Source organism: Ischnura elegans, chromosome 8 (assembly GCF_921293095.1).
Source record: "Ischnura elegans chromosome 8, ioIscEleg1.1, whole genome shotgun sequence".
NCBI lineage: Eukaryota > Metazoa > Arthropoda > Insecta > Odonata > Coenagrionidae > Ischnura > Ischnura elegans.
Window position 1 is genome coordinate 57250932 of NC_060253.1, and position 25994 is coordinate 57276925.

The following is a 25994-nucleotide window of genomic DNA, read 5'->3' on the forward strand; positions in this document are numbered from 1 at the left end:
TTTCCACATAGTTGGTGAATACTAATTGAAGCAACATTCTTTGTTCTATCACGTATACCTGTATGTTAATTTTTGCATTTAAGTAAATTGAGTATCGGTAGTCATTGAAATTTGACTCTTATCCATTCAACGGTTTCAATTGTTGAATAAATCATAGGCAAAAATTAAAATTTTCAATTTGTTTTTTTAATTCAGTGGTGGTTACTTTAATATCACTTAGTCTTTTGGTAGCTAAAAAAAAGATTCAGATACCTGGAATTCAGGAACAGTGTTTTTAAGAATGATTAAGTGGAGAAGGAAATGTGTCTTTCAAGTTTTGAAGACGAGCGAAAAATTTATTTTCCGCTTCGGTGTGTGCTCATAGGAAACAAATTTTAAACTCATAATCAAATTAAAATAAGCTAGCAGCCATTAGTAATGACCTATTTGTCTTATTAACGGGAAAAATTTCAATACGAATCATCTTAGAACATGATGAATTACTGTTGAAAATTATTTATTTTGGATTTCATTGAAATTACTTCAGTAGGACTCGTAGAGTAAAAGTAAAATTCAGAATACTAAAGGTTCTCATTCAATTTTTTGGTCAGTTGTTCTCTTATCACCGCCGCTACATCCTTTTCCTCTTGGAGTATTCTCATTTTCAAGGTCCACCAGCACCTGGCTATGTTTTATGGAAAATTTCAGCAGTAAGCACGAATTCATGTCCAGAATACAATCTCTACATTAGGGTGGTTTCCTATTTTTTTAAATTGCCTAAATCGAAAGATAATTACTCCTGAAGTACGCATTTCATGCTTTTAGATTTTTAAATGACAGTATCTATTTTTCGCGATTAAATGAAAAGTGAAAATTTCCAAGATCGCGAAAACGCGACGGCTAAGTATGAATGCAGGGAAAAGCCCGTGTGACGTCATTCTGGTTCCAGATGCCGCTGTGTTAGGCCACCTTGGTGCGAGGCTATGACCGCCGCCACGATACAGGCTGCTAGCAGGTAGCGCTTGGCTTAAATAAGGATTATTAATACCCTATCAAACGAAGGAAACTTCCCGACCGTAGGCAATTTTAATAGGTGATTATTAAGAAATATTTCCCTGAGCTCTGTGCCTCATGCATGCATTGGTAATCTCAGACGATGTAAAACTCCTATCTACTTGTATAGAATCTAGGTCCCTAAGACGTCACGTGGAATGGTATCACATGGGCGCCAATCTGGCCTTTTTCAAATGAGGGTAAAATTGAACATTAACAGTCGTCTAAACTGGGATTTCTGAAAACAAATAATTTTTATATTATGAATGCACTAATGGTGGGTAACGAATCTTCATCAATGCCTTTCGCTGTCTTTTATGAAGGAAATTTCCCTATTCGTCGAATAAATTATCATAGTTATGGTTCCTTGCTCATTTCTCAGCAGAAAATTAGCACTCTGAAGTTTATTTTTGTTACCATTTATTAGGGATGTGCGAGTACTCGAAAATTCGAGTTGAGTCGAGTATTTGGTACTCGACTCGAGTATTTCGAGTAACATAACGAATGTCGAGTCGAGTAGTTTCGGTTAGAGAGCTGTGGAGGTTCAGAAATCTGCCGACAGCCGGTGAAATCATATGATAATATCGTTTTTAAAGTCGATTAGTCGTTCTATAACCTTGGCTTGGGAGTTCCAGCTTGCTGTATACGTAGCAGCCAACCACTATAACACTATAGTAGTCGTCGTGGGCGCCGAATACCTTTTTGCCAGCCGCGGCGGCCGATCGTCTTCGGGCCCAGCGCGGCGGCGTATTTTGGAGTAATCCGAGGGGACCGCTGCATCATTCATACTTTCTTATGCGATATTTTTATACCAAACCCTACTTTCTTTTCTCAAACGCCAAGAGAATTCGTAAAAATTGTTAAGATTAAATGAAATAAATATGTAACTTGTATATTTTAGCGGACAATGCCGGTTTTTCTCGGTGTTTGGCGTCACAAGTGGTGCCATCTTCTAGTCTTTTATCCATCCATAAAAATCGTTTATATAATTTTAATAAAAATTCCCAAGATTCCCAAATCTTGCAATTTTGGCAAGAAAGTACTTGCCCAGCCACGCAAGTGTACAGCAAAGACAATTTTCTGCAGGCAGTAATACTGTAACATGGAAACGTAAAAGCCTGGTGCCTTAGCTTGTAGAACAACTGGATTTTCTGCATGAGAATTTGAAAGAGTAAAATATTACATGATTCATTTACGCCTATAATCTTTATTAGAATTGTGCAAATGCCTTTACTCATTGTCAGAGCTCTTTCGAGCACGTTGGATACATGCATTAATGAAATTGTCAACATATTACTAGAGGTTAATTCATTTCAATTTTGCCTATGGAACTGTTTAAGGCACATCAATTTCTATTCATCCCGAAATTCCGACACAATTACTATCATCGTTCCTCATTATATTTTCCTTTTTACATCAAGCTAAGCATTCGGAGTAGAATATTCACAAGGGAATTGGAAGAATGAGAATATATTAGATCATGCGTTCTTGCATTGTCCAGAAATTACCATTCTCGACTCGACTCGATACTCGTGAGTAGTTTTTAACTCGACTCGAGATCAAAAAGTGCTATTCGCACGTCCCTACTATTTACCATTTTGGCGTGTGTGAGAGTGCCTGATTAATGTATCGATAATCTATCCAGCGCCCGGAAGATAATGCTGTACTAAAGTGTTAGTCGTAATGGATTAAATGATCCGATACAATCCCGAAAAAACTTCTTGCAAGTTCATAAGCATTTTCCTAAAGTCATGAAGGAGGTTTCTAAAAACGTGAAAGTAAGCGTTTACCTTGCGAGCATTTTCACGGTTATGTCGGTGAAAATAATAACGTCCACGTTTGCCGCTCTCCGTTGATTAAGTTTAGTAATTCTTGATTTTGGTCATTATTATATTTTATGCTGTTAGGATAAGTTGTGGTCGGTAGTTAGAATCCAGATGGGGCCTGTTGTCCAGTCAGCAAATGCTTTTTAGGGAAAAATCGTGCAGTCGGATTTTTTTTACTTTTACTCCTGATCCTTGTGGGGTTAGCGGGGATCTGGATCCACCCTTTTTACGTTTTTCGCTAATACCTCGAATACAGTGACCACTAGGGAATCAATACTAGAATAAAAAAATTAACTTCTAAAATCAGTTACAAATAAGGTCTTCATTATGTTTACTGTACGGCTTGCAGCTTAAGATCTATAAAAGATGTAAAGTATTCCATTTTTGTATAATTGTATTCCACTCGTATATAATCTAAGTTTATATGAAAATTGTTTTTTTTTTAATTTTGGGACTTCTCTGTACGAATTTTCTCAAATTTAAAATTTGTGAATGTTCCAAGATTTGAACCTTTGATGGAAGTCGAGGAGGCTAACTACTGACCCACCTTGTAATCACTTATTATGCGAGAAATATATCTGAGGGAAAGAAGGAAAGAAAATCCCACGTAAAAGAAGTTTTTGTGGCGTATAACGTAGGGTGCAAGGAAGAAGAATATCATGGGCGTCGTGTCCAATATTTTTCCCTTGCAACGCATTTACTGTTTGGTTGATCTACAGGAAAAAGTGAAAAAATGGCATCAGCAAAAGTTAAAAACAAAAGAATGATAGAAGGGCAAAAATGAAAAATGGATGACATTCGCGTTGTCAAATTGGGCATCGCGGATCATTAACCGATTGGTATCGCTGGTAATTCGCGTCGTATCCAATATTTTGCTCTAGCAACGCATTTACTATGTGCGTGGTCGAAGGGCAATAGTGAAAAATAAAGTAATAGTAGAAGGGCAAATATGTGAAAAAAATGACATTCGCGTTGTGAAATTGGGCATCGCGGATTCTTAAAAGATGTGGTATAGCTGGTAATTTACGTATTGTCTAATATTTTGCTCTAGTAACGCATTTACTGTTTGCGTGATCTAAGGCAAACGTGAAAAACAAAAGAATGATAGATGGGCCAAATGGAAAAAAATTACATTCGAATTGTCAAATTGGGCATCGCGGGTCGTTAAACCGATTGGTATCGCCGGTAATTTACGTCACAATATCGTTTTGTACCGCTCGGAACTCGGAAAAGAGGCAGCAGCGGCTCTACTCGTATAGTAAGAGAGCTACAGAGGATGGTCAGGCAAAGGAGGGGAAGCTAAGAGGATGGGAGGATGAGGGACGTTTGGTTGTGGCGCTGGAGGAGGGGGGTAGATGTGGAGAGAGAAAGAGAGGGGAGGGGTCGAAGGAATGTGGGAGGGTTCGTTCGATCCCGAGGAGATATCGCATCGGAATGCGCACCCATTGCCCAATTGGTGGAGGGGGGAGGGGAGATGCCGGGCGTCGCTGGGAGGGGGAGAAGGAGTCTCGGAAGGCGAGGATGGGGTGGGAACCGAGCGATCTTCCTCCCACCCATCCCCTCACCTCGAAAAAACCCCTCCCCCCCCCCTCTCGCCTGCCGGTGCACCTCGGCAGCAAAACCCCCGTCTCTTAAAGGAGATTCCTCGGTGGAATGTCCTTTTTTTTTTAGTTTTCGTGGTACTCAAACAAAAAGGTGTGCCGTATTAGTGAATCGTAGCCAAATATTACGTACTTTTTCATTATTTTCTGGACCAATACTCTTGTAATATTTTTTTTCTTTACTACTAGTGCGATGACACAGTGTACTCAATCATATAATAATAAAAATAGATGCCTTCATTCGGGCGTGATCGAGACTAAGAAGTCCACTCTTCCCCCTAACCCCTTAAGTAAAAGTTAAGTGTAAGGAAAACAATTTCTACACCTTCCTCTTACCCGGTAAATTTCAATGATTACTTAATTGGAATTTTTTTTAGTTTTCGTGGTACTCAAACGAAAAGGTGTGCTGTATCAGTTGACCGTGGCCAAATATTACGTACTTATGCATTATTTTCTCCACCAATACACTTGTAATATTTTTCTCGACCGCTTGGCGAAGACGCAGTGTACTCAATCATATAAAATAAGTGTGAAGAAAAAATATCCACGCCTCTCTCTTACTCGGTAAATGTCAATGGTAGGTATCTTACGGAAACAAAATATTTAATCTCATTTGGTTTTTATAAACATGATAATTGATAAGCAATCGCCTGACGGAAATATAGTTGACTACGATCATGGGATGGTGTTCACAAAGATGAACCGTTTATCTGGTTAAATATGAAAGATAAATGGTAAAAAAAACTTTTTGAGTGATGGTAGTAATAAATAAATATATATTGCGAACTAATAAAAAGGAAATTTAACTAAATATCGTTTAGAAGACAAATTTCGCCTCGTTTATCTTCGTTTATAATTTTTATTTCGACCTATAAATACTATTACTTGTTTATTATTTTGTGCACTATTGGTTCGTGTGAAATCATTTGAGAAGTTGCAAAATTAAATTAACGCATCCCGAAATCGCAATTTCTGTTAGTGGTCGGAAATATTTTCCGCTTTTGAAGGAGGAATGATGCTTCTTCGTGGTGCTTAAACTCGTTTCTCTTTTCAATGTCCCACTACACTATCTTTTAAAGTGTATAAAAATTATTTAAATTTGAAGGAATTTGTTTTTCTATGAAAATATACGTATTCATTTTGGTGGCAATTAAGTTGGAAGTATGTTGCCCTAATCCGAAGTATTTTCTCCCCATTGCGGTGTTCTTTTATTTTTATTATTTTAATGTGCAGAAGTTGTAAGTTATGGTATTAATTAGCTTTTCTGCTTTGATTTATAATTTTGAATGATGGAAAAATTAATGTTTTTATTGCTTAGGAAAATGAAAAGTCGTTTAAAAGATGTCATTTTATCGGGTATTTGTAGTTTGATGATTGAAAAAGGGGCACAGAATTTTAATCTCTGCGTCGTACTACTTTACCCACTGTCGCAACTTCCTTCAAAGCTTGCATCAAGGCTTTTCTTATTTTCTTTTGTTAATGGATAGACAAAGATCATTTCAAATCAGTATTAAAAGAAAACGTCGGAAATGAATAACGTTCCTAATATGACAGGTTCTCTTTGAGGTTTAACTTAAAATTCGGTATTGAACGTCTGCCGAATTTATTCTATTCGAATGTCTGCCATGTTCCGCGTGTTTATTTTCACAACGTACATCCATGAAACATGCCAATTTTTAAACAAGAAAGGTTGTTAGAGAATGTGTTTAATACCGTAATTTTCGTAAAAAAAAATGTCAGTGGGAAAGACTTTCGTTGGAAGCTTGATGAAATAATTAATTGGAAGGAAAATTATGTAGAAGCAATATAGGTCGACTGTGTTAGTTTTTAAGTAGCATAAATATTACTATAAATCCGCAATAATAATGATACTAATTGTGGTCAGTGTAATTTTTCGTCGACAATATTTCCGTGTACTATTTTTAAGGATACCTTATAGGTAGCAAAAATAATTAAGTAATGTTTTCTGCTCATCATTTCTTTCAATGTATATGTATTCCTTGTGGCAAAGATGCTTTGCCAGTTTTGATGAACTAATGATCTTTTTTCTCTTTACGTCTCTGCTAGTGTTATAGCATATTTATTACTGCAGGCTTGCTTATTATTCTTTATAGAAGTTTAACGTTAGAATATTTATTATCCTCGGAGGCATGTGTCTTTTCACCTGTCATTACGTTCTGATGGATTTAAGGTAAAGCAACTATGAGTAAAGTTAATAAGATTAGCCAAAGAAAGATTTGTTTATTACTGGAAGTTTTCTCCCAATGAGAAAACAATGACAATAGTTTTAGTTTTAAGGTTTTCTCCTGACGACGTTCCCAGTAAGTGGAACGAAACGTTGAGTTAAATATTAAGCACGCAGACGTATTCCCGAAAATGAATTATAATAGTGCAATGACAATAGTGGTTTTCTTTTTTTATGAGAATACGTCACTTTTTATTCTTTATTCTGTACCCCGGTGTGATTTTGATTTATAATAGGATTATGCGACGAATCATTTTAATATGCAAGATTTACTCATCCTCTTAAGAAGGTTCTACCTAGAAACGAAAGAAATGCCTGTTCCGCACCCGATAAGTCCGATATCCATTTCCTTTTTCATTGCCGATATCCGTTAGCTTTTGTAACTCTCCTCTTGTACGTTTGATTCGTTCAGGTGAGTTTGCATGACTACTATCACCTATTATAAAGCTCTTTAGACGATTGACTGTGGGAGAACTAAGATCTGCGCGAGAAAATCGAGGTCTTATCATTTTCATGGAATTCCGAAATTTGTTCCTTTAGTTGTGCTTCATCGATTGATGTCCAAAACGAATAGGCTTTCCGTACGATATTTTCTGAGAGTTATACTTGAAAATCCGCATTTTATTCTGGTTCTTACTGCGGCACTTCTAGAATACATTCGTTGTTTTGACAACAAAACTGAAATTATGTTCGTTATGCATTAAGGATATTGAAAAAATGAAGGTAAGGCTCATCTGCGAAGTACCATTTGAGTTATTGGCAAATGCATGCAGAAATTGAAAACAAATCACGTTAGTTAAAAATCGCGTTTTATGTTATGAAAGCTAAAAATAACTGGAAAAAGTGTCAACTTAAAGTGCAAGAATTAAATCAAACACATTCTCTACGCCCGTATTGTGCTTTCAATGGATGTCGACTGTTGTGACAAAAAATTAATTTTATGACAATATTTGCGAAAAGTATTTGTTTTTTAATCGCGCAGTCGCGAACCTAATTCCTTACCTCGCTCTGCTTCGACGGAGCATTCTCAAAGAAACATTCCCCCACCTCCGTTTGGTCTTTCACTCATGTCTTGAAGGTTTTCGATGGCCAGTTTTTTACCTTGTATTATTATTTTCGAAGCTTCTTGTTGCTAAAATTTTGTCATTCTTGCATAACTCAAACATTTTCGGGGAAGTCCCTGGAAAGCCGCTAAAAAAAATTGTATTTTATCGGAGTGGGTCCTCTTCGGCCTTGATTACTTAGGCCGGATTATATGGTAATTTGGAGCGAATAGAAAATGTGAAAGGTAAAACCACGAATATTACAAAAGAGGATGCTCAAATCGGCCTCTAAATTTGTCGTCAATCACTGCGCATTTTTGGGTTTCAAAAGTCTCCAATCGCGTCGCTGACGGACAAAGTGATCCTACTTTCACCGGGAAATAAGGAAAAAATTGGTGTGTTAACCGAAATTCATATAATAAATCATGGAGTGATCTATCAAATTCATAACTTTCCAACGCTATTCCTCGCAATTACAAACATTGTAATGGAAAATATTAGAAAAATTGGATCGCATTGCAGTCATCACCGAGCCGCGGACGATTTTGAAAACCGATTAAAGTGCGACCGTAGGGGCTAAAGAAATCAGCCTTCTATGGGATTGAAATTGGGCCTCCTCTATACAGTCCCCTTGGGTAAAACTTTTTGGAATTTTGGGTCCAAAGAACTACTGACATGAGCTATGGAATCCAGCCACTACGCCTAATTGTGGAAGAAAATGCATTCCTGTTGATTTTAGTGTAGTAAAAATTGGACTTTTCATCTTGATTTTTGTGGAAATTGTTTATAAATCAGAATTTTTTATAGTCAGAATTTTTTTATACTTTAGCTCTTCAAGTGATGCAAGTAAATTAAACCGGAACATTTAAATAACAAATAGAATAAAATTAGGTTTTATGCTGGAATGCGTCCCCCTCAACATCGTGGGAATGGCATGCCTGATATTAACGTAACTTTTGCGAGATACTTTTATACTGTAAAACGAATTGAAATCACTCATCGCCAAGTGTTTCAATAAGGAAATTGGTTTGGATCGGTGAGGATCAAGTTCGCCCCATAATCAGGATACTAATGTCAGTTCGTTTCCCAGTGTTATTTCACGTTGTTATGGCTCTTTTTTTATTTTTCCATGCGGCCTCACTTATGAGCCCGGTAGTCTAGAAACAGTAACCAAATGCTCTACTCGACAGGCCACGTATTCTTGCTCGGTGTGTTTAGCTCATTCAAAAGCACGCTCCCTGCGTATTGGATCACGCGTTGGAAACGTAGGATTGAATTTAGAGACACAGGAAGGCACATTTACTCCCAAATTGTCGTCTATATACATAACGCCTGCAAAGTTTTAAATATTCGCGCAATTTCCTCATTTTTAATCCATGTAATGAGCTCATGCTTCTAAAAATTTACTAAATCTTTGTATGCGATCTTCTTGTCCGTCTCATTCGTTTATTTGCCCTTATACTGTCGCCTGTTTTAGGACTCGTGAATCCTTCCTATGTAAATATGCTCTATCCCATCACTTACTGCCAGGGGCGGTGTGGCCAGGTCGGCTGGTCGGCGATCGCCAGGGGCCCCGATCTTAGGGCCCCCCCACAACGCTCGCTTCTATCGTGAATCGTATATGGATGGTGTAATAAAAAAAGACTCCTTTTTCGTAACTCAAGTAGAGTCCTTAAAGGCCGTGGATGATAAAAAGAGTACATAACTAGATAATAGGATGGTTTGGTGTGAGAAAAAACGTATGGCCGTCAATAATTGTAAGTTAAATATTTTTGATTTCTCCGAATAAAGTATCCTCTTTTTGCAAAATTTCCGGAATAAAATATAAGTGGTGGCTATATTCGAGTAAAGGTGATTCAAGCAACCTTAACATCGCCGCCAGGATGTAAATTAGAGCATTAGTTAATGTGCATTTGTCATTTTTTCTTGGTCTCTTGAGATATTGCATTCGTAAGTGAAAGTATAAGTCGATTTTTAAACTGTATTTAGCCCGCGATCTATCGATTTCGTCAAAATTATATCACGAATACGAGATAGGTACGCGCTTTGCGCTGATGTGCATGATGTTGTTTTCATAAATAAAATCTACATCGTTTTTTTCTGGCTGCAATTTAGTTTTGAAAGCGTATGGGTTCTCCGATTTTATTATTAAATCAGTCGGTTGGATTTGAAACTATAAATCGTCACATCTTTTTGAACCAATCTCGCTCGCGAGTTCCATTCGTATTTAAATGCATTCATTCAACGACTATGGGAACAATATCTCCTTGCAGAAAAAAAGGAACTGCATGAAATTACCGATAACTCTCGCTCAATGGAAATAAGTGAATTATACTTTGGGGCTTGATAAAAGTATAATCCAATAGTTAACACCTATTATTAAGATGCAACAATAATATAGCCATTGCTGTTGTTTTCTGCATAAATCGTCGATATTTAATGCGCGGATGGATGGTATGAAAAACGTTTTTTTTTCTTTCGTCGATTTGAAATTAAACCAACCAAATAAACCAAATGATTAAATCTTCGTAAATAAATAAGTGTTAAGAATTCCATGATTTTCAAGTCTAACAATTAAGTGATAGAACAAATCTATGGACGGATATTATCTTTTCCAGTTTCAGAATTATTCATAGAAAAAGGCCTGTAAATACTCATTACACGTGCTCGATGATAAATGTAGAGGCAATATAAAATTTAAAAACTTCCAGCGAAGAAATTTAAAATTGAGGTAAGCTTATTTATATTTTGTGACTTGATACAAAAAATAAGTTTCGAGGCTTTTTGTGGTTGCTAGGCTCAAGATTTGGCCTTGGCACTTTTGATTTCAAAAAATTATGCTCCAAAAATTGGGGGTTGGGCCAATTGAAGATGAACACATATTAACAGTAGGGTAGTTTCCTTCGTCAAAGAAAACGAAAGGCATTGATTGCGATTCGTTAACCACCATTAGTGTATTCATAATATACAAATTAATTGGTTTTAGAAATGCCGGTTTAGACGAACGGCAATGGTCAACTTTAACCGCATTTGAAAAATGCCAGATTGGCGCCCATGCGATGCCACTCCCGGTGACGTCACAGGGACTTAGTTTCTGTACGAGTAGATAGGAGTTCTACATCGTCTGAGATTACCAATGCATGCATGAGGCACAGTGCCCAGGGAAACATGTCTTAATAATCACCTATTAAAACTGCCTAAGGTCGGAAATTTTTCTTCGTTTAATAAGGTATTAATAATCCTTATTTAAGCCAAGCGTTACCAGCTAGCAGGGTACTCGGCTACCTGCTAGCATCCTGCGTCGTATCAGCGTTCAAAGCCTCGCCCCAAGGTCACCTCACTTGCGGCAGCGGGAACCAGAACAACGTCACACGGAGATTTCCCGGCATCCATACTTAGCCGTCGCGTTTTCGCGCGCTTGAAATTTTTCACTTTTCATTTAATCGCGAAAAATAGATATCGTCATTTAAAAATCGAAAAGCGTGAAATACGTACTCCAGGAGTAATAATCTTTCGATTTATGCAATAAAAAAATAATAGGAAACCACCCCATATTCGGCAATCTACCCACTAATAATATCGTTTTTTCGTTATTTAATGCATTTATTATTGTTAAAGATGCTTTGTCCATGTGGTTTTATTTCTCAATTAATCGTGTTATCTTTAATTTTAAGTATCCATATCTTCATCTAAGGGCAACCATCATATACTCATCTTACCATGTTATTTTCAAAATATTGGTTAGCTTTGTCGCGATTAACACAAAATTAAGTAGTCTGTTTCATTTTGTTTGATCAGTGACATTTAGTGAGTCAGCTAGAAATTAAATTAGCCTAATCAATGTAATTTATTCTGAAACCATAGTTTTATCATTTTAACTTGAACTGGGTTCAAAAATACGGAAATTTTGTGTTCAAATAGTGCCTCCAAACATACTTACGGTAGAAATGGCCTTCTCGTTGTCTCCTGGTGTTGGTGATCTGTTCATCAAACAAAGCTATTTATTGTGGAATGGAATTGTTAACCATTTTTAGTTAGCATTTGCAATTAGTGATATCGACAGAAGGTGAATTTTAATTTCATTTAACTTAGTAAGTCATCATCACATGACCATTGTAATCGGTGCCATCATTGTAAAATGAGCAGTGCCGGAATGCCTTTCCATAACTTTTTTTAGATGTGAATTATTACCTTATGTGTTTTTTTTTAGTAATAGTTATTATTTACATTTTATTACGAATTTTTTTGTCTTGGTAACGAATGTATATATTAGAAATTTTGAGGCAACAAAATTGATAAAAGTGTTGTTATTTGACTATTATGTCTTTTGTTAACCTGTCAGGGAATGGCATTCGGGCACATTCGAGTACCATAAAATCACTGATTGAAGTTGATTTTTTTGTCTTCTTTGCCAGAAAGAACTAACTCATGAAGGACTTGGTAACGAATGTATATATTAGAAATTTTGAGGCAACAAAATTGATAAAAGTGTTGTTATTTGACTATTATGTCTTTTGTTAACCTGTCGGGGAATGGCATTTTGGCACATTCTGGCACCATAAAACCACTGATTGAACTTGATTTTTTTGTCTTCTTTGCCAGAAAGAACTAACTCATGAAGGATTTACCACTTACCGATTCATACAAATTTCTAGAGATCCCAGAAATCTGGTAGGTGTAGAAGGTTTGGTGTTTTTCTCCTTGACTGTAGTGCATTTAATGAGCTGTTACCTACTGCCAGAAAAAAATAATTGAAAAAAATTCTCATGGTCAGTGAAAAGTACTAACGGGAAGTTTGAGGTATTGCTAGTTGTTTCATGCATCCAAAACTCACACCCAATGTTAAGCATGAATATGCCTTGGAAATAATTCTGGTCACTTTGATTTCTTTGCAAAGAAAGGGAAAAATAAAAATACAGTAGAGTCCGGTTAATTGGGACATATCGGGACTTGTGCACTTTGCCCCAATTAAGCGGCTGCCCCAATTAGGGGTGCGTTCCGAATCACGCATCATGTGCATCGATGCGCATGAGGCCGTTCCGAATCACGCATTGATGCGCATCGATGCGGCCCCGGAGCGAGCATTTTTCGAGGTTTCGGAAGCATCAACTCGCATCGGCTCGCATCAGAAATTCTTGATGCAGTTGATGCGAAGGCGAAAATGGGCGCGAACTTTAAAATTTTGACTGGTGTTTTGTGTTTGCATAGGGTGTTTACACGACTATATTGTGCTTCTATTGTCGTAGGAAAGAGTTTTATGGAGTTATAGATATTAGTTTTTGAAACAATTAGTCCATATAAAGTTGAAAATGGGAAAATGTATATCCGTTGCGTTGAAGTGCAGTGCGTGTATGTAACTTGTTTACAACCGTTATTAATTTAATTGGTGGTAAAAAATGCAAAATACGATCTATAATTTCACACATTGATATGCAGGCGTGGTAGTTTTAACCGTAATTTTGCTTCTGAACACTAACTTGTGGAAATGTTCGACACTTAACGTTATATTGTGAAAAGATAAGTTGAAAAGCTACATCAGGGAGTGTTTATAGCACAGAGACTGTGGTTTATAGTATAATAGTATCTTCAAAATAAAAATATAAGACTTTGTTCGTCGGAATATTAGAATTGCTTACGATTTGTATAATCTCACTGGTCTATCATTTGAAGGCATATATGTTGCAAATAGGGTAGTTTCCTTCATCAAAGAAAACGAAAGGCATTGATTGCGATTCGTTACCCACCGTTAGTGTATTCATAATACACAAATTATTTGGTTTTTGAAATACCGATTTAGACGAATGGCAAGGGTCAAATTTTATCCTCATTTGAAAAAGGCCAGATTGGCGCCCATGCGATTCCACTCCGCATGACGTCACAGGGACCTAGTTTCTACACGAGAGGATAGGAGTTATACATCGTCTGAGGTTACCAATGCATGCATGAGGCACAGAGCTCAGGGAAACATGTCTTAATAATCACCTATTAAAACTGGCTAAGTTCGGAAAGTTTTCTTCGTTTGATAAGGTATTAATAAACCTTTTTTAAGCCATGCGCTACCATCCAGCAAGGTACTCAGCTATCCGCTAGCATCCTGCGACGTATCAGCGCTAAGCCTCGCCTCAAGGTCACCACACCGGGCGGGAGGGGGAACCAGAAATACGACGTGCGGAGATATTTCCCGGCATTCATACTTAAGCGTCGCGTTTTCGCGCGCTTGAAAATTTTCACTTTTCATTTAATCGCGAAAAATAGATGTTGTCATTTAAAAATCTAAAAGCGTGAAATACGTACGCCAGGAGTAATAATCTTTCGATTAAAGCAATAAAAAAATAATAGGAAACCACCCTATTATTGCCATTTTGCCAAACGTTTATTAGCTATTTAATGTGCGAAACTATACATTCATTGCAAGTGAATTTGCTCGGTAGGTACTAAAATTATTTTCCCCTGCTAAAGAGATTAGTTCAAGTTATGGTACCACAAGTAAAGGGACATTCAGGGTAGTGATGCCGTGATAAATAACATCATCAATTAATTTATTTATTCAAGGATCACGGATGTGTGCTTGATTTACATGTACACTGCAGTGATGTGTGCTTGAAGAACCCCATCGAGTTGATTGAGTATTCAGTGCAATTGTTTTGTACATAGCGTGTGATTTGGTAAGCCCGGATAAATACGTATTGCTGTACTGCAGTTAGTTTATAAATTGGCTCCAAATACTCTTTAATCGACGCATTGATGACGCGGCCAACTTATTTTCAGTGTCCTCCTAAATGCTATCCAACTAAAGGCACACTTCTATCAATGTTTTCAAAAGTAATGGGTTTCCAAAATGGTTCTCAGTTGAACTTGGGTATTTGTGTTAAGAAGCTGCATCATATGATATCAAACATTGAAAAGTAAACAAAAACATTGAAAATCGGAAATCGCCATAACTATAGTGATTACCGGTTTTCAATGTTTACGTTCAATTTTCAGTCATAATTACACCGTATAAAATTTTGTAAAATCAGGAGGAAATGCTAAATTCTATTTGATGAATGCCACTCTAAGTAAATGGACAATGCCCAACTATCCAATCCCCAAAATGTACTTAATTTTATTGTGATTTAGGCTTTATTATGCACTCGGAACAGTAAAATATGTACCTATGTTGAAAAATGAGACATTGACCTTGACTCATTTGGAAGCACATTTGCTACCATATTTTGTTGACATGTAATCAGCAATTATTTTTTCCTTTGGCAACAGAGTTTTTAACAAAATGATGTCCAACCTCTGTTCTTTGACCTTCCATGCACCACATCAGAACCAAGTTTTTAATGCAGTTCTTTCCAACTATTTCTTTTACAATTCTGGAGAGTACAATACCATTTTTTGCTCCAGTTGGCTAACTTACATACTCGCCTTCTATTGTATACATAGCCACTGCACAGCACTGCTTTTTGTTTTCCCAAGCCACTGCTCCATTAACTAACTTATTATCATGTATACAGTACAGGATAGTCAATCTATTTTGTCGATGGCAAAGTCAGCATTTGTGTATCCCTCCAGAAACATTCCTGACTAAGAATAAGAAATATGATAATTGATAGTTCCCTTCAAATATTTTAATATACTCTTTGCATATGCCCAGTATTGCATTGTAAAATCATCATTAAACCTTCTTAACTTTAACACTGCAAAGACAAGATGTGGCCTTGTACAAATCATAGCATACATAAGACAACCAATCAAAACTAGAAATGGAACATCAAGAAAAGTTTTTGGGTCACTGCAGGAGCTACATTCAAACCTGCTTCTATGAGACAAAGGTTGATTGCAGGTCAAGTTAGTAGATGACAAGGAGATTATGTGATCTGGTAGTTTTCGAGCCACTCCATTTTTTAAAGAAAACGTCTCTTCTGCTTCTCCTCCCTCGCTTCCAAACACTGACTCATTTTCTTGATTACTCTCAAAACTACTGTCTATATTAGTTGGAACTTTGTCATTACCCTCACAACTTGATTCAGGGATGGAGTCTTCATTACTTGATATTCAGATATTCCCCTCACTACTTGGGTACCTTTGTGAGTTCAGCACTGCCATTCTCTCCACTGTCAGGTTGAGGCTAGTAACTAATTATCCCTTATTAGCCTAGGTAGAATTAAAGAGTTACCAAGAGATATTTGGACTGGTTTGAGCTCCCCAAACATATTTACAAAGGATACTACATCACATGCTTCGATGAATCTTCCCGCAATATCAGGGTCAGTCAAAAAATACCATTTTTGACTCCTCACAATTGCTAATACTTTATGCATTTGGCATCCAGCATCTTTCATTGCTCTTTAGCCACATAAGCATAGAAAATACATCCAAATACTTTTAGATGTCTTCGATTAAATTTTCATTCAAACCATCTCTCCTCAGGTAATGCATTCCCTCCTGCTTTGGATGGTACTGTTTCGAGATATACAGCTTCTCAACAAGCTTCAATCCAATAATATTTTAGTAAATTGATGCCAGAGAGTTTGTACCTAGCTTTCTATTGGCTCAGCTAATCATTTCTGCTTGAAGATTATAAGATTTTGTAGTTCAATCTTTTATCGCACATGCCCTTAACCTCCCCTGTTATGCCTGACCCATATATTCACCCCCATAATCTGTATGCAGGCATTTCATATTGTTCCCTGTCTCATTCTCCATGCTTGCCTTAAAAATTGTATAGCATTGTAGGACTAAATGAGACTTCTTACTTTTAATAAAGAAAACAAAAACCTTTCTTGTGCAGTCATCAGTGAAGGTGAGCATACATTGTCCTCGTCCTTTTTCTATTCCATGTTCCTATCCCTTTCTTTCCTTACCCCTGAATTTACATGTATATTTTAAATAAATAATATAAATATATGTTCACCTATAATACCATCAGACCACACAATTCTGAGAGGATCAGACTTAATTTATTACATACAGCTTCTATTCTAGCGCTTATCTCGAATCATTTCTTTGCTAACTTGCCATCAACATATGCTATACAAGGCTGAAATTTATTATTAGGGGGACAATCCACACCACTGTCAACCACATTATAACCTGCATGTTACTCTGTCACAAGTCTGCTACTCTTGTGCCACAGACTTAGTAAACAGTCCTCTAATGCTTTGACTGTCAATCCTACATAACAAGTTGCATTGCTTTTACTTTCTGAATTATATTTTTTCAAATCTTGACAACATATGCCATTTTCTTCAAAACTAGTGGCTAAATCACTCCTATTACTTCCAAAGATCTGACATCAAATAAGCTGCAGCTTATTTGATGTACCCATATTCATTACACAAGACAGCTGTGTCTTTCTAACTAGCTTGCTTACAGACAGTACATTGGTTGATAAATTTGTAACATTTTGATCTGGAATATAGCACTTCACAGTGTGGGAACATGGGCACTTAGGGAGGAAAATGGGAGAGGCTGGAGGTGTTCGAGATGTGGGTAAGGAGAAAGTGAAGTGGACTGAGAGAAGAAAGAAGGTCAAAGTGCGAGACATGTTGAGTGAGGAGAGACAGCTTCTGGATAGCATTCAAAGGAGATATGGATTAGGCAAGTACTGAGCTGGGAGTGGATGTTGAAAACACTATTAGGGCATAGAATGTTGGGTAAACAAAGGAGAGAATGGGATTTTTAGATAGCATGAAAAGGCTGAAGTTGTGAATTCAGGAGGGAAGTCCATGAGGGCAAGAGGGACTTTTAGAATGCTCCATGCAAACCTACCTTAATACCAAGCGGTAGAATACTTAAATAAAAATGTCTTGCAGTTTATTTTTAAGCATTATATATGCAGTATGAAAAAGTGTTTGTGAAAATTTTATCGAGGTTTTAAGTATTTCTTCCCGATTTTTATGAAAAAAATTGGTTTCAAGTCGTATATCTTATCGGAAAGCCATAAATTGATGTCTAGCAGCAATCTACGTACTATTGATCGTAAAAATCTTCTCTTCAAAGCAATTTGACCCTTAAAACTCAATGATGGCTGAGATATACTATATACTACGCCTCCTTATTGACCGTTTTTCGAGTTAGCTGCACAAATTCCCGTCAATTCGCTCAGTTTATCACTATTTTAAGTAAATATGAGTTGCAAGTTACGGCTTGGAACTTTCGAACGACCGTAATGAATATAATTAAGTTTTAATATACGCATCAATAAACGTTTTTCCTCATCATGAGTACTATGCATATTAAATTTCGGCATATCAATCATTGTGTTATCGCTTAACCCGAACTATCTTCCAGCACTGGTGCCTGCGGGTATTTTGAACGGGGGAATACATCCCGCTCATATCGCATCAAGCCGTTCCGAATCACGCATCAGCATAAGCGCATCAATGCCTTGATGCAATTTCGGAACGGCTGCATCAAGGTCATGCGTTGATGCGCATGATGCGTGATTCGGAACGCACCCTAGGTGAACTATCCTGCATATGGGCATAAACAAACTTTGAAATGATAGAAAGAAGACTAAAGAACGTTTATAATGCAGCATAAGTTTATTAAACTATTAATTTGATTAATAAATCAGTGAGTTTAGTTAATTTATTATCATTTTTAAGAATTATAACAATTTAATTAAAAATATTTTTCACAGCCTCGGGCGATGCTGAATGAATGTCTTTAACTAAGTCCTATTAAAGAAAAGTCCTATCCTCTTGCGAATAGTTTAGCAACAAGAGCTTTCAAAATGGGGCAAGAATAGTATCATTTGTGAAAAATAAGAGTCAATCAAAGGAGGAAAATATAAAAAAGTAGTATTCTGAAAACAAAAAATTTTATTTCGTCGCGAGTATAGGGTCTATGTTGCCGACTCATGGCCCAATAAAGCGGCATGCTGTCCCAATTAAGCGGAGAATACTCTGGGATATTCCTCTAATGGGTTCTGTTCTTCAATATCTGCCCCAATTAAGCGGCTGCCCCAAGTAATCGGTGGACCCATTAAACGGAATATACTGTAACATCCAAAATGGCCAATATTTTATTTTTCATGTAATTAAGAATATCAAAGGGCCCCAGCAAGTAAAAAGTTAATGCTAGCCCCTGAGAATTTGGCTGGTGAGATGATGAGAGACCACTCCAGGACCCCATACCAATCTATATAAAAGAGGATGTCCTTTTATCTGGAAGTCATGCATTTCCATATGACTGCATGGATTTCAACCATAGTCAGTATGTTGGTGCATCTTATACTCGCAAGGCCTTTATTGCTACTTCTAGTTGTGTCCATCGTGTCCTTTGTGTCGTTTTCTCATTACCATTACAGTTTGATAAGATTGGACATCGTGCCAGGTAGGCACACCTCTCGACACACTCAAAGAGAAAATATAAAAATCCTTACATGTGATCATGAATACCGAGTACATACCAAGTTTCCCATTTTTTTTTACTTTTTATATTATTATTTTTAAACACAGTGTACTTAAAAGGGCAGTTTCCCGTTGACCTTGAATTAAAAATTAAAATTAAATAAAAATATGATTAGGTAAGTTGAGGTTAACCGTCAGAATGATGGGTCTGATACTTCTATTGTTAAAACCTTGTCAAGCCAATACAGCTTTAAATATTGGAAAATGAAATAGATTCCTTCACTCACTGTTGACCCTTACTCTTTTGCAGTTCGCCCGGTCATCGCCACCCCTGCTCCAGCACTGGCAGCATCCTCTTCTGGGATCACCTCGTCCTCCTCGCTAAGTCCTCTCGCCTCGGGTGTCATCGGCATTGTCAAAGAGGCAGTCATCTCAGGTGGGCCGGTGGCTGGAGGGGGTCTGGGGGAGGGGCGGCGTGAGGGCGCGGAATGCCGGTGCCAGAGGGTGGCGGCACGGAGGGGAGCAGGGAGGGGGGTGGGGGTCTCCGTCAATGCCCAAGAGTACCGACTGGAAGGCCTCCTATCTTCGACCACCACCACCAGCCCAGTAAGGCCTTTGCCACCTCCAAGACCAAACTTCCAGAACGGCAGTCGAGGTGGCAGGGTGATGGCCGAGGGAAGGAGGGGACCTCAGCCACGGAACCAATCCTCGCACGATGGTTGGGCCCCTCCAGCCGTGAGGCAAACCCAGAAGCAGCCCGCATTGCCCCATGGAAGGAGCAAAGCAAGGTTGAGATCAAATGGCTTTCAGTTATCCTCTTTTGAATTTGAGGTAGAGAGTGTTGCTTGCAAGATTTTATGGGATTGGTTCTGTTTCAAACTCACAATAGAGCTTGGATTGCCCACCCAAATGAAGAGGCTAGTCCAGAAAGTTAATCAGAAGAGAAAGAATTCCATCCATGAGTAGTATTAGTGGCATTAGTATTTAGTAATTGTGGCATTATGCTCTCTGGTTTCTTTTCCATGTTTACCATGCATATTTTACCTCAATTTGTTGAAAAAATTGTTGTTTGATGATGAATGAACCCTGGTAATAGTCTCACACTTATTAAATTCAAAAAAACAACTCTGGTTTTGTCAAGTCAATGTCATTTTCTAGGACAAGTAAATGAACCTCATCTTTGAGAGCCAGGTGACAAATTACAAAACATTATCCTTGAAATAATTTGAAGATGAGCCAACTTTCAAGGTGATTGCAGAAATGGTGCTGATTTCTTATTGATCTGAGATTTACAAACATCCACTTTCATATACATGTTTAATTAGCCTTGAATGCTTATGAGACTCATCAATCTTTGTTTGGGTTTTCATTAACTATAGATTGTGCATTACGGCACAAAAGCTGAGTAAAATGATGAATACGATTTTTATGTACCATTTACTTGAAATATGCTTTGACCAGAGTATGGTATACATCACATCGAAACTTTTTTTGGAAAAGGGTAAAGTCCATTGGGAAATGACAAAAACTGCTGATGTTATGGGTTTCTGAATCGAAGGTGGAAATAAAGGTGAGTTTTATTATTTCTTATTTGTGTTGATGACTTAATAATAGTAATAATATTTATTGTTCTTGGACTTAGATCCTTAAATAACAGATAATGCATTTGAATGAGCTCTTCATTCAAATATCTGCTGAATTTCATTCATCTGCTGAAATCATAATTTTCTTTCCCTTCCCACATGCAATGTTGTTTGTCAGCAAAGCTTTCTTAGTACATACATAAGGAAAAATTGCTGATATGATCACTGAGGTATAGCTACCTCATTATAGTATGTGTAAATCTCTGCAGTGAATGTATAATTGAATGTCCTTAGCAAGTTTGAATAAAATGAAAATGTGTTCTGTCTTTTAGCTCAAGTTCGGCTCCACCAAAGGACTTGCGCATCCAATCACAGACACCGAACAAGGCCTGTGCGGCTGTGCGCTGTGTTTCAATCATGGAAACACTAATGGAAGTAGGAGGAGCCACTCAGGATGAGGCTATTCAAATGGAGGGCGGGAAGGCTGGTTGGTTGGGGAGGGGTAAGGTAGCAGGTCGAGGAGGATCGGTGCCGGGCAAGGGAGAGAGGGGCGACGATGGTAGAGGAAGGAGGAAACACAATGCCAAGCTTAAGAGGCGCCGGGAAAGAGGTACCACCCCTGACTGGATACGAAGAGTTCTGGAGGTGGCAAGGAGAGGAAATGTGGATGAATTGGTGAGGGTCTATTATTATTTAAAGTTTCTATGCAGGCTCCCACTGAGGTTTTGAATGTAGGCAGTGATTCTTCCTGGCACGAATATTACAAAAGAGGATCCTCAAGTTCACCTCTAAATGTGTTGTCACCAAATGCACATATAAATAGGTTTACAAAAGTCACCACTCATGCTGCTGGTGTAGAAAGTGATCCAAGTTTCATGAGAAAATATGGTATAATCAGGGGTGTTCACCAAAATTTATGTATATGATCATGTGATTTATCAAATACATAAAAGCTCAGTGGTATTCCTCACAATTACAAAAATTACAGCCCAAATATTGGAAAAAGTGGATTGCATTGCACTCATCACCATGCTGTGGACATTTTTGAAAACCGATTAATATGCGACCAAAGTGGCAACAGAAATCAGCCTTCTATGGGATGCAATTAGGACTCCTCTATGCAGTCCCCTTGCCTCCAGGTTTCCTTCCGCATCAATCCATTCTGCGAGTCCAAAGACTGGCTTTTTTCTCTAGAAATGAATGATCACTTATTTAGATGTTATTTCATTAAAAATACTTGTGTAATATTTACTGCATTATTTTGTTGGCATACATTTTTGTTATTTGCTGATGGCTCATTTCTGGTCTTATGACTTTGGAGGCCATCTGAATCTCCATCTCCTTTCCAATTACCAGTTTTTATCATCAAAATTTTTGGAGTAAATAAATCATTGTTTTTTTCCTAGAAAATATTTCGCCAACGTTCCTGTTGGATTCCTCAGGGCCACTAAAGACCTGCAGTGGAAGGTTATAGGTCTTCAGTGGACCTTCTCCATGAAGAAGGTCTTCTCCAAGGACTGAAGACCTTCAGTAGACCTGAGGAAGCCAACTAGAACATTGGCAAAATATTTTCTAGGAAAATGGATCTATAGGGAAGGAAACCCAGGAGAATTACTGCCTACTGGGTCTATTATATTTTTGATCAAAGTTATCTATAGTTAAAATTTGATACATTATTCAGTAAGTGTTATTTTTCAGTCGCTACCATATTAAAAATGTCTAAACAGTTTCCAATGGGAGTCTGATCTAAAATTGTTCACGTCATATATGAACAGAATATAGAAATTAAGTTCCTAACAAGCAATTTGTGGTTACGAGAATTAACTGGTGCATTTGATGCATAGGTATTAGTCAAACAACATTGTTTTTTGCCTAATTGCAACATTTTCAAATTTTTGTTTACAACATAAAAACAAATGTTTATGATCGTAATGAATTATTAAGTAGGTGCAAATGACCCTGTTGTCTACACAACCCTAAAACTTTCTACTACTCTACTTAAGTAGGTAATGGTCGTATTCCAGCTAATTTTTCCACGTTCCAGATCAGTTTCCTCTTTTTTCCCAGTCATTTTCATGATTTGGGGGTGGGGATGTGGAATATCTATGCAGAATTTTCCACAGAACTCTAAAAGTTTTATAGGCAATGAATGACATCATCTCCTGTATGTAACTTTGATGTGGCAATGTTACAGATGGTAGAATCATATAGATGTATCCAACCAAAAAATTTCAATAATTAGATGTTTACCATTCTGAAAGTTCAATGCCTTTGTCTCTGATTATCATGTTTTTCCTAATTCAATGCTTCTTGGGCTTTATTTCATTCTTTTAATCAGAAAATATTTCGTTCATACGACAGTTTCACTTCCTCGTGTGTTCTAGACATGCTGAATTATGAAGAAACATCTATTAAAGTAACAAGTGCTAATTTTTCTAAAAATGTAAATTATAGCATCGTAACTTGAACTCAAATTTTTGCTCAAAACTCGTGAGTTTTAACCTAATTCAACTCATTGAAAATTTGAGGTATGCACTGCTCTAATCGTTATTATTTCTTTTCCAGAGTCATTGTTTAGGTGGTATGGACCCCACCCTGGTGCGGAACCTTTCGGACCACTCTGGAAATAATCTGCTACACATGGTGGCTGGCCGAGGTCATGTTGCTGCCCTAGCGTGGCTCTGTGGTGCTGGCTCTGATCCAACCAACTCTCAGGCAAATCCATCCGGCAGCAACTCTGTGCCTGCATGTGGGAGTCTTCTTGAAGCTGCACTCCTGGATGAAAATAGAGCAGGCCTCACGCCAATAGGAGTAGCTATAAAGGTAACTTCGGTAAAATTTTACAAGAGGTACAATCCGGATTTTGCCATCAAACCTTCACTTTCCTATTGTATTGTTGCCTCCTGAAAATCACTTTCCGGGCACATGTACGGGCTGGTCAACTAGAAAAAAATATCCCTCGAGCTGGTCCAGTTGGTAGAAGTGGGTAAAATGTGCTTTGAAATCCGGATTGTACCTCTTGTAAAGTAATACCGGTAACTTCCACTCAGGGACGCTGACTTGCAAAAAATATTGGGGGGGCCCCGGAAAATTTTATAAGTTGTGAGTTTTAAGTTTTTTAAGCATTTTAAAAGAGTCATATGATCCATTTAGAACCATAAGAACCATCATATGATCAACATTAGAACCCTGATAACTCGAATCTCGATATCTGGACACTCCATGGAAAGTCGACACGCCTGGCACATTTTTTCCTCATACCCATAACGAATTTTTGAGGGGGCTCGGGTCCCCTTATGTCCCAAGGAGTCGGCACCACTGCTTCCGCTCTCTCTCAAACTACAGCAGACTCCCGTATATCCGGGAGTGGCTTATCCGGATTCATTATCCGTGCATGAGTTCATACTCCTTGAATGTTTTCCTCGATCTTTCTAAAAAAAAAATAAAATCGGATGCAAAAGAAGTAGGATATTTGCACTTTAAAGCATGGCTACACTGGGCCTATTATTTCCATTAGAATTCCCATCATAATATGGAATTATTTTATTTACTTGCTAACAAGGAATACTTCAAGTTTACTTGGACATCTGATCTAGCATTGCAGACAACGATCAGCAGGAGTAAAAAAAAAACTGAAGAGTAATATTCAAAGATTCTTGAATGGTAAATGAATCGTAATTGAAGAAAAATGTTACCTGCGACCATTTTTTGTATATTTATTATCAAATATGCGCAATTATTGCCCTGGACTTGAATACGGTTGAATTTGGCCCAAGGGAACTGGAGATTTCGTCACACTCAGGTATGTTTGCATCTTGACTATCAAGGTCAATCTGGAGAGGAAGGGAATAGTAGAAGTAAAGGGAGCAAGGGAAGAGGAAGTAGAGATAGCATGAGTCATAGCCAGGCACTTGCTTGCGTAGACAGTTTGCCTTAAGCCCTTGTTTCCAATAACCACTGCTGGGCGATGGGGTGATCGCACGCCAGTTGAGTTTTGCTGGCTCTGTTTTCAGGTCAAAGATGTTGGTATAACATTAATCAATAACTCTGTGATGTTTCATTTCAATTTGTCACCAATTTTAACTTATGAAAATTCTTGGAAAAGCTAAAAATCAACAACATTGAATTTGCATTTAATGAGTTAACGCCATGATAACGTGTACTTGATATAAATGTGTTGAAATCTGGATCTGCGGGTGCTAAATCAGGAGATTGGGGATTGACCTCGCAAGTCATACCCCAAATCACACATTTTTCCCATTGCCAACGCACTCTTGTGTGCAGGTGAGTTGTCCTTGTTTGTCAGGCTGAGTACTTTTCACCTTACCCTCGCAGTTCATGCCTCTTTCATTAAGAAAAAAATGTGTAATGAGTCATCTGTGACCAAAATTTGCTCATTTCTTCCATTTGATGGTAAACATAGTAAGGTTTGGCTCTATCTTGGTGCTTAGAGGGATAAAGAAGAGCCCTACGCTCCATAGCTGGTGTTTTTGTTTCACCAGTTCGGCTTCATGCTTTTCCTAATGTGGGCACTGTATGGTATATTATCTTTGCCAAATTGCCAATCACCTAGATTTTTTGTTTAGAAGGCTGTATTTTAATTTGATGTGGGGATAATTAACATGTTCACTGCAGCTTTAGTCATAATAACCGAAGAATTAGTCACTTTTCTGACATCTCGTAGTATGCTGTTGGTTACAGCTGCTGCATTGGTGTGGCGTATATGAGGTGACCGACATGGCACACGTTGCTGAATGCTCATGAAAACTCAAATGAAAACGTTCCAATTATTAAAGCGAAAGGAAAAAGAATGATACTTTGGCACAATGGGTGAATTCGTCCAATAATGTGTGGCAGGGAACATTTTAATCATTTTTATTTACCTGTCTCATTTATACTCAATATTTTTTCTCTCAGAATGGACGGGTTGGAGTTGTTGAATGGCTGTTGAGGCAAGGAGAGGCAAGATTAATGCCAAATGCTGGCATGGGCAATGTCAGTGGATCTGCTAGCACTATCAGCAGAAGACTTTGGCCAGGGATGCCCGTCAGTGAGGGTCCAGGAGTGGGTGAACCTTCTCCTTTGCATTTAGCTGCAAAATATGGACAGGTTTGTACTCAAATGTTGTCTTTTTAATCCTCCCGTTTGCACATCCCAAAGTTTTCATGTTAACTTATAACCTTTTTCATCAGCAATATATGGAATCTATTTTCACTTATTCCATGTGGTTGGCTCATGTGCCCAACCAAGTCAAAGTTCACCTGAATTAAATATACTAGGCATCCAGTGAGCTGGATAATTGGGAATTTTATATGTGAA

General features: G+C 37.7%; 1 protein-coding gene across 1 annotated transcript in view; it reads left to right on the forward strand.

Annotated features, from left to right (window-relative positions):
* LOC124164520 overlaps positions 1–25994 on the forward strand; it is an 86963-nt gene that overhangs the window by 40041 nt on the left and 20928 nt on the right. Inside the window, exons 3-6 of the mRNA XM_046541870.1 lie at positions 19403–19880; positions 21008–21350; positions 23241–23498; positions 25593–25784. Coding sequence (XP_046397826.1) covers positions 19403–19880; positions 21008–21350; positions 23241–23498; positions 25593–25784 — 1271 coding nt within the window. The remainder of the gene's footprint in view (positions 1–19402; positions 19881–21007; positions 21351–23240; positions 23499–25592; positions 25785–25994) is intronic.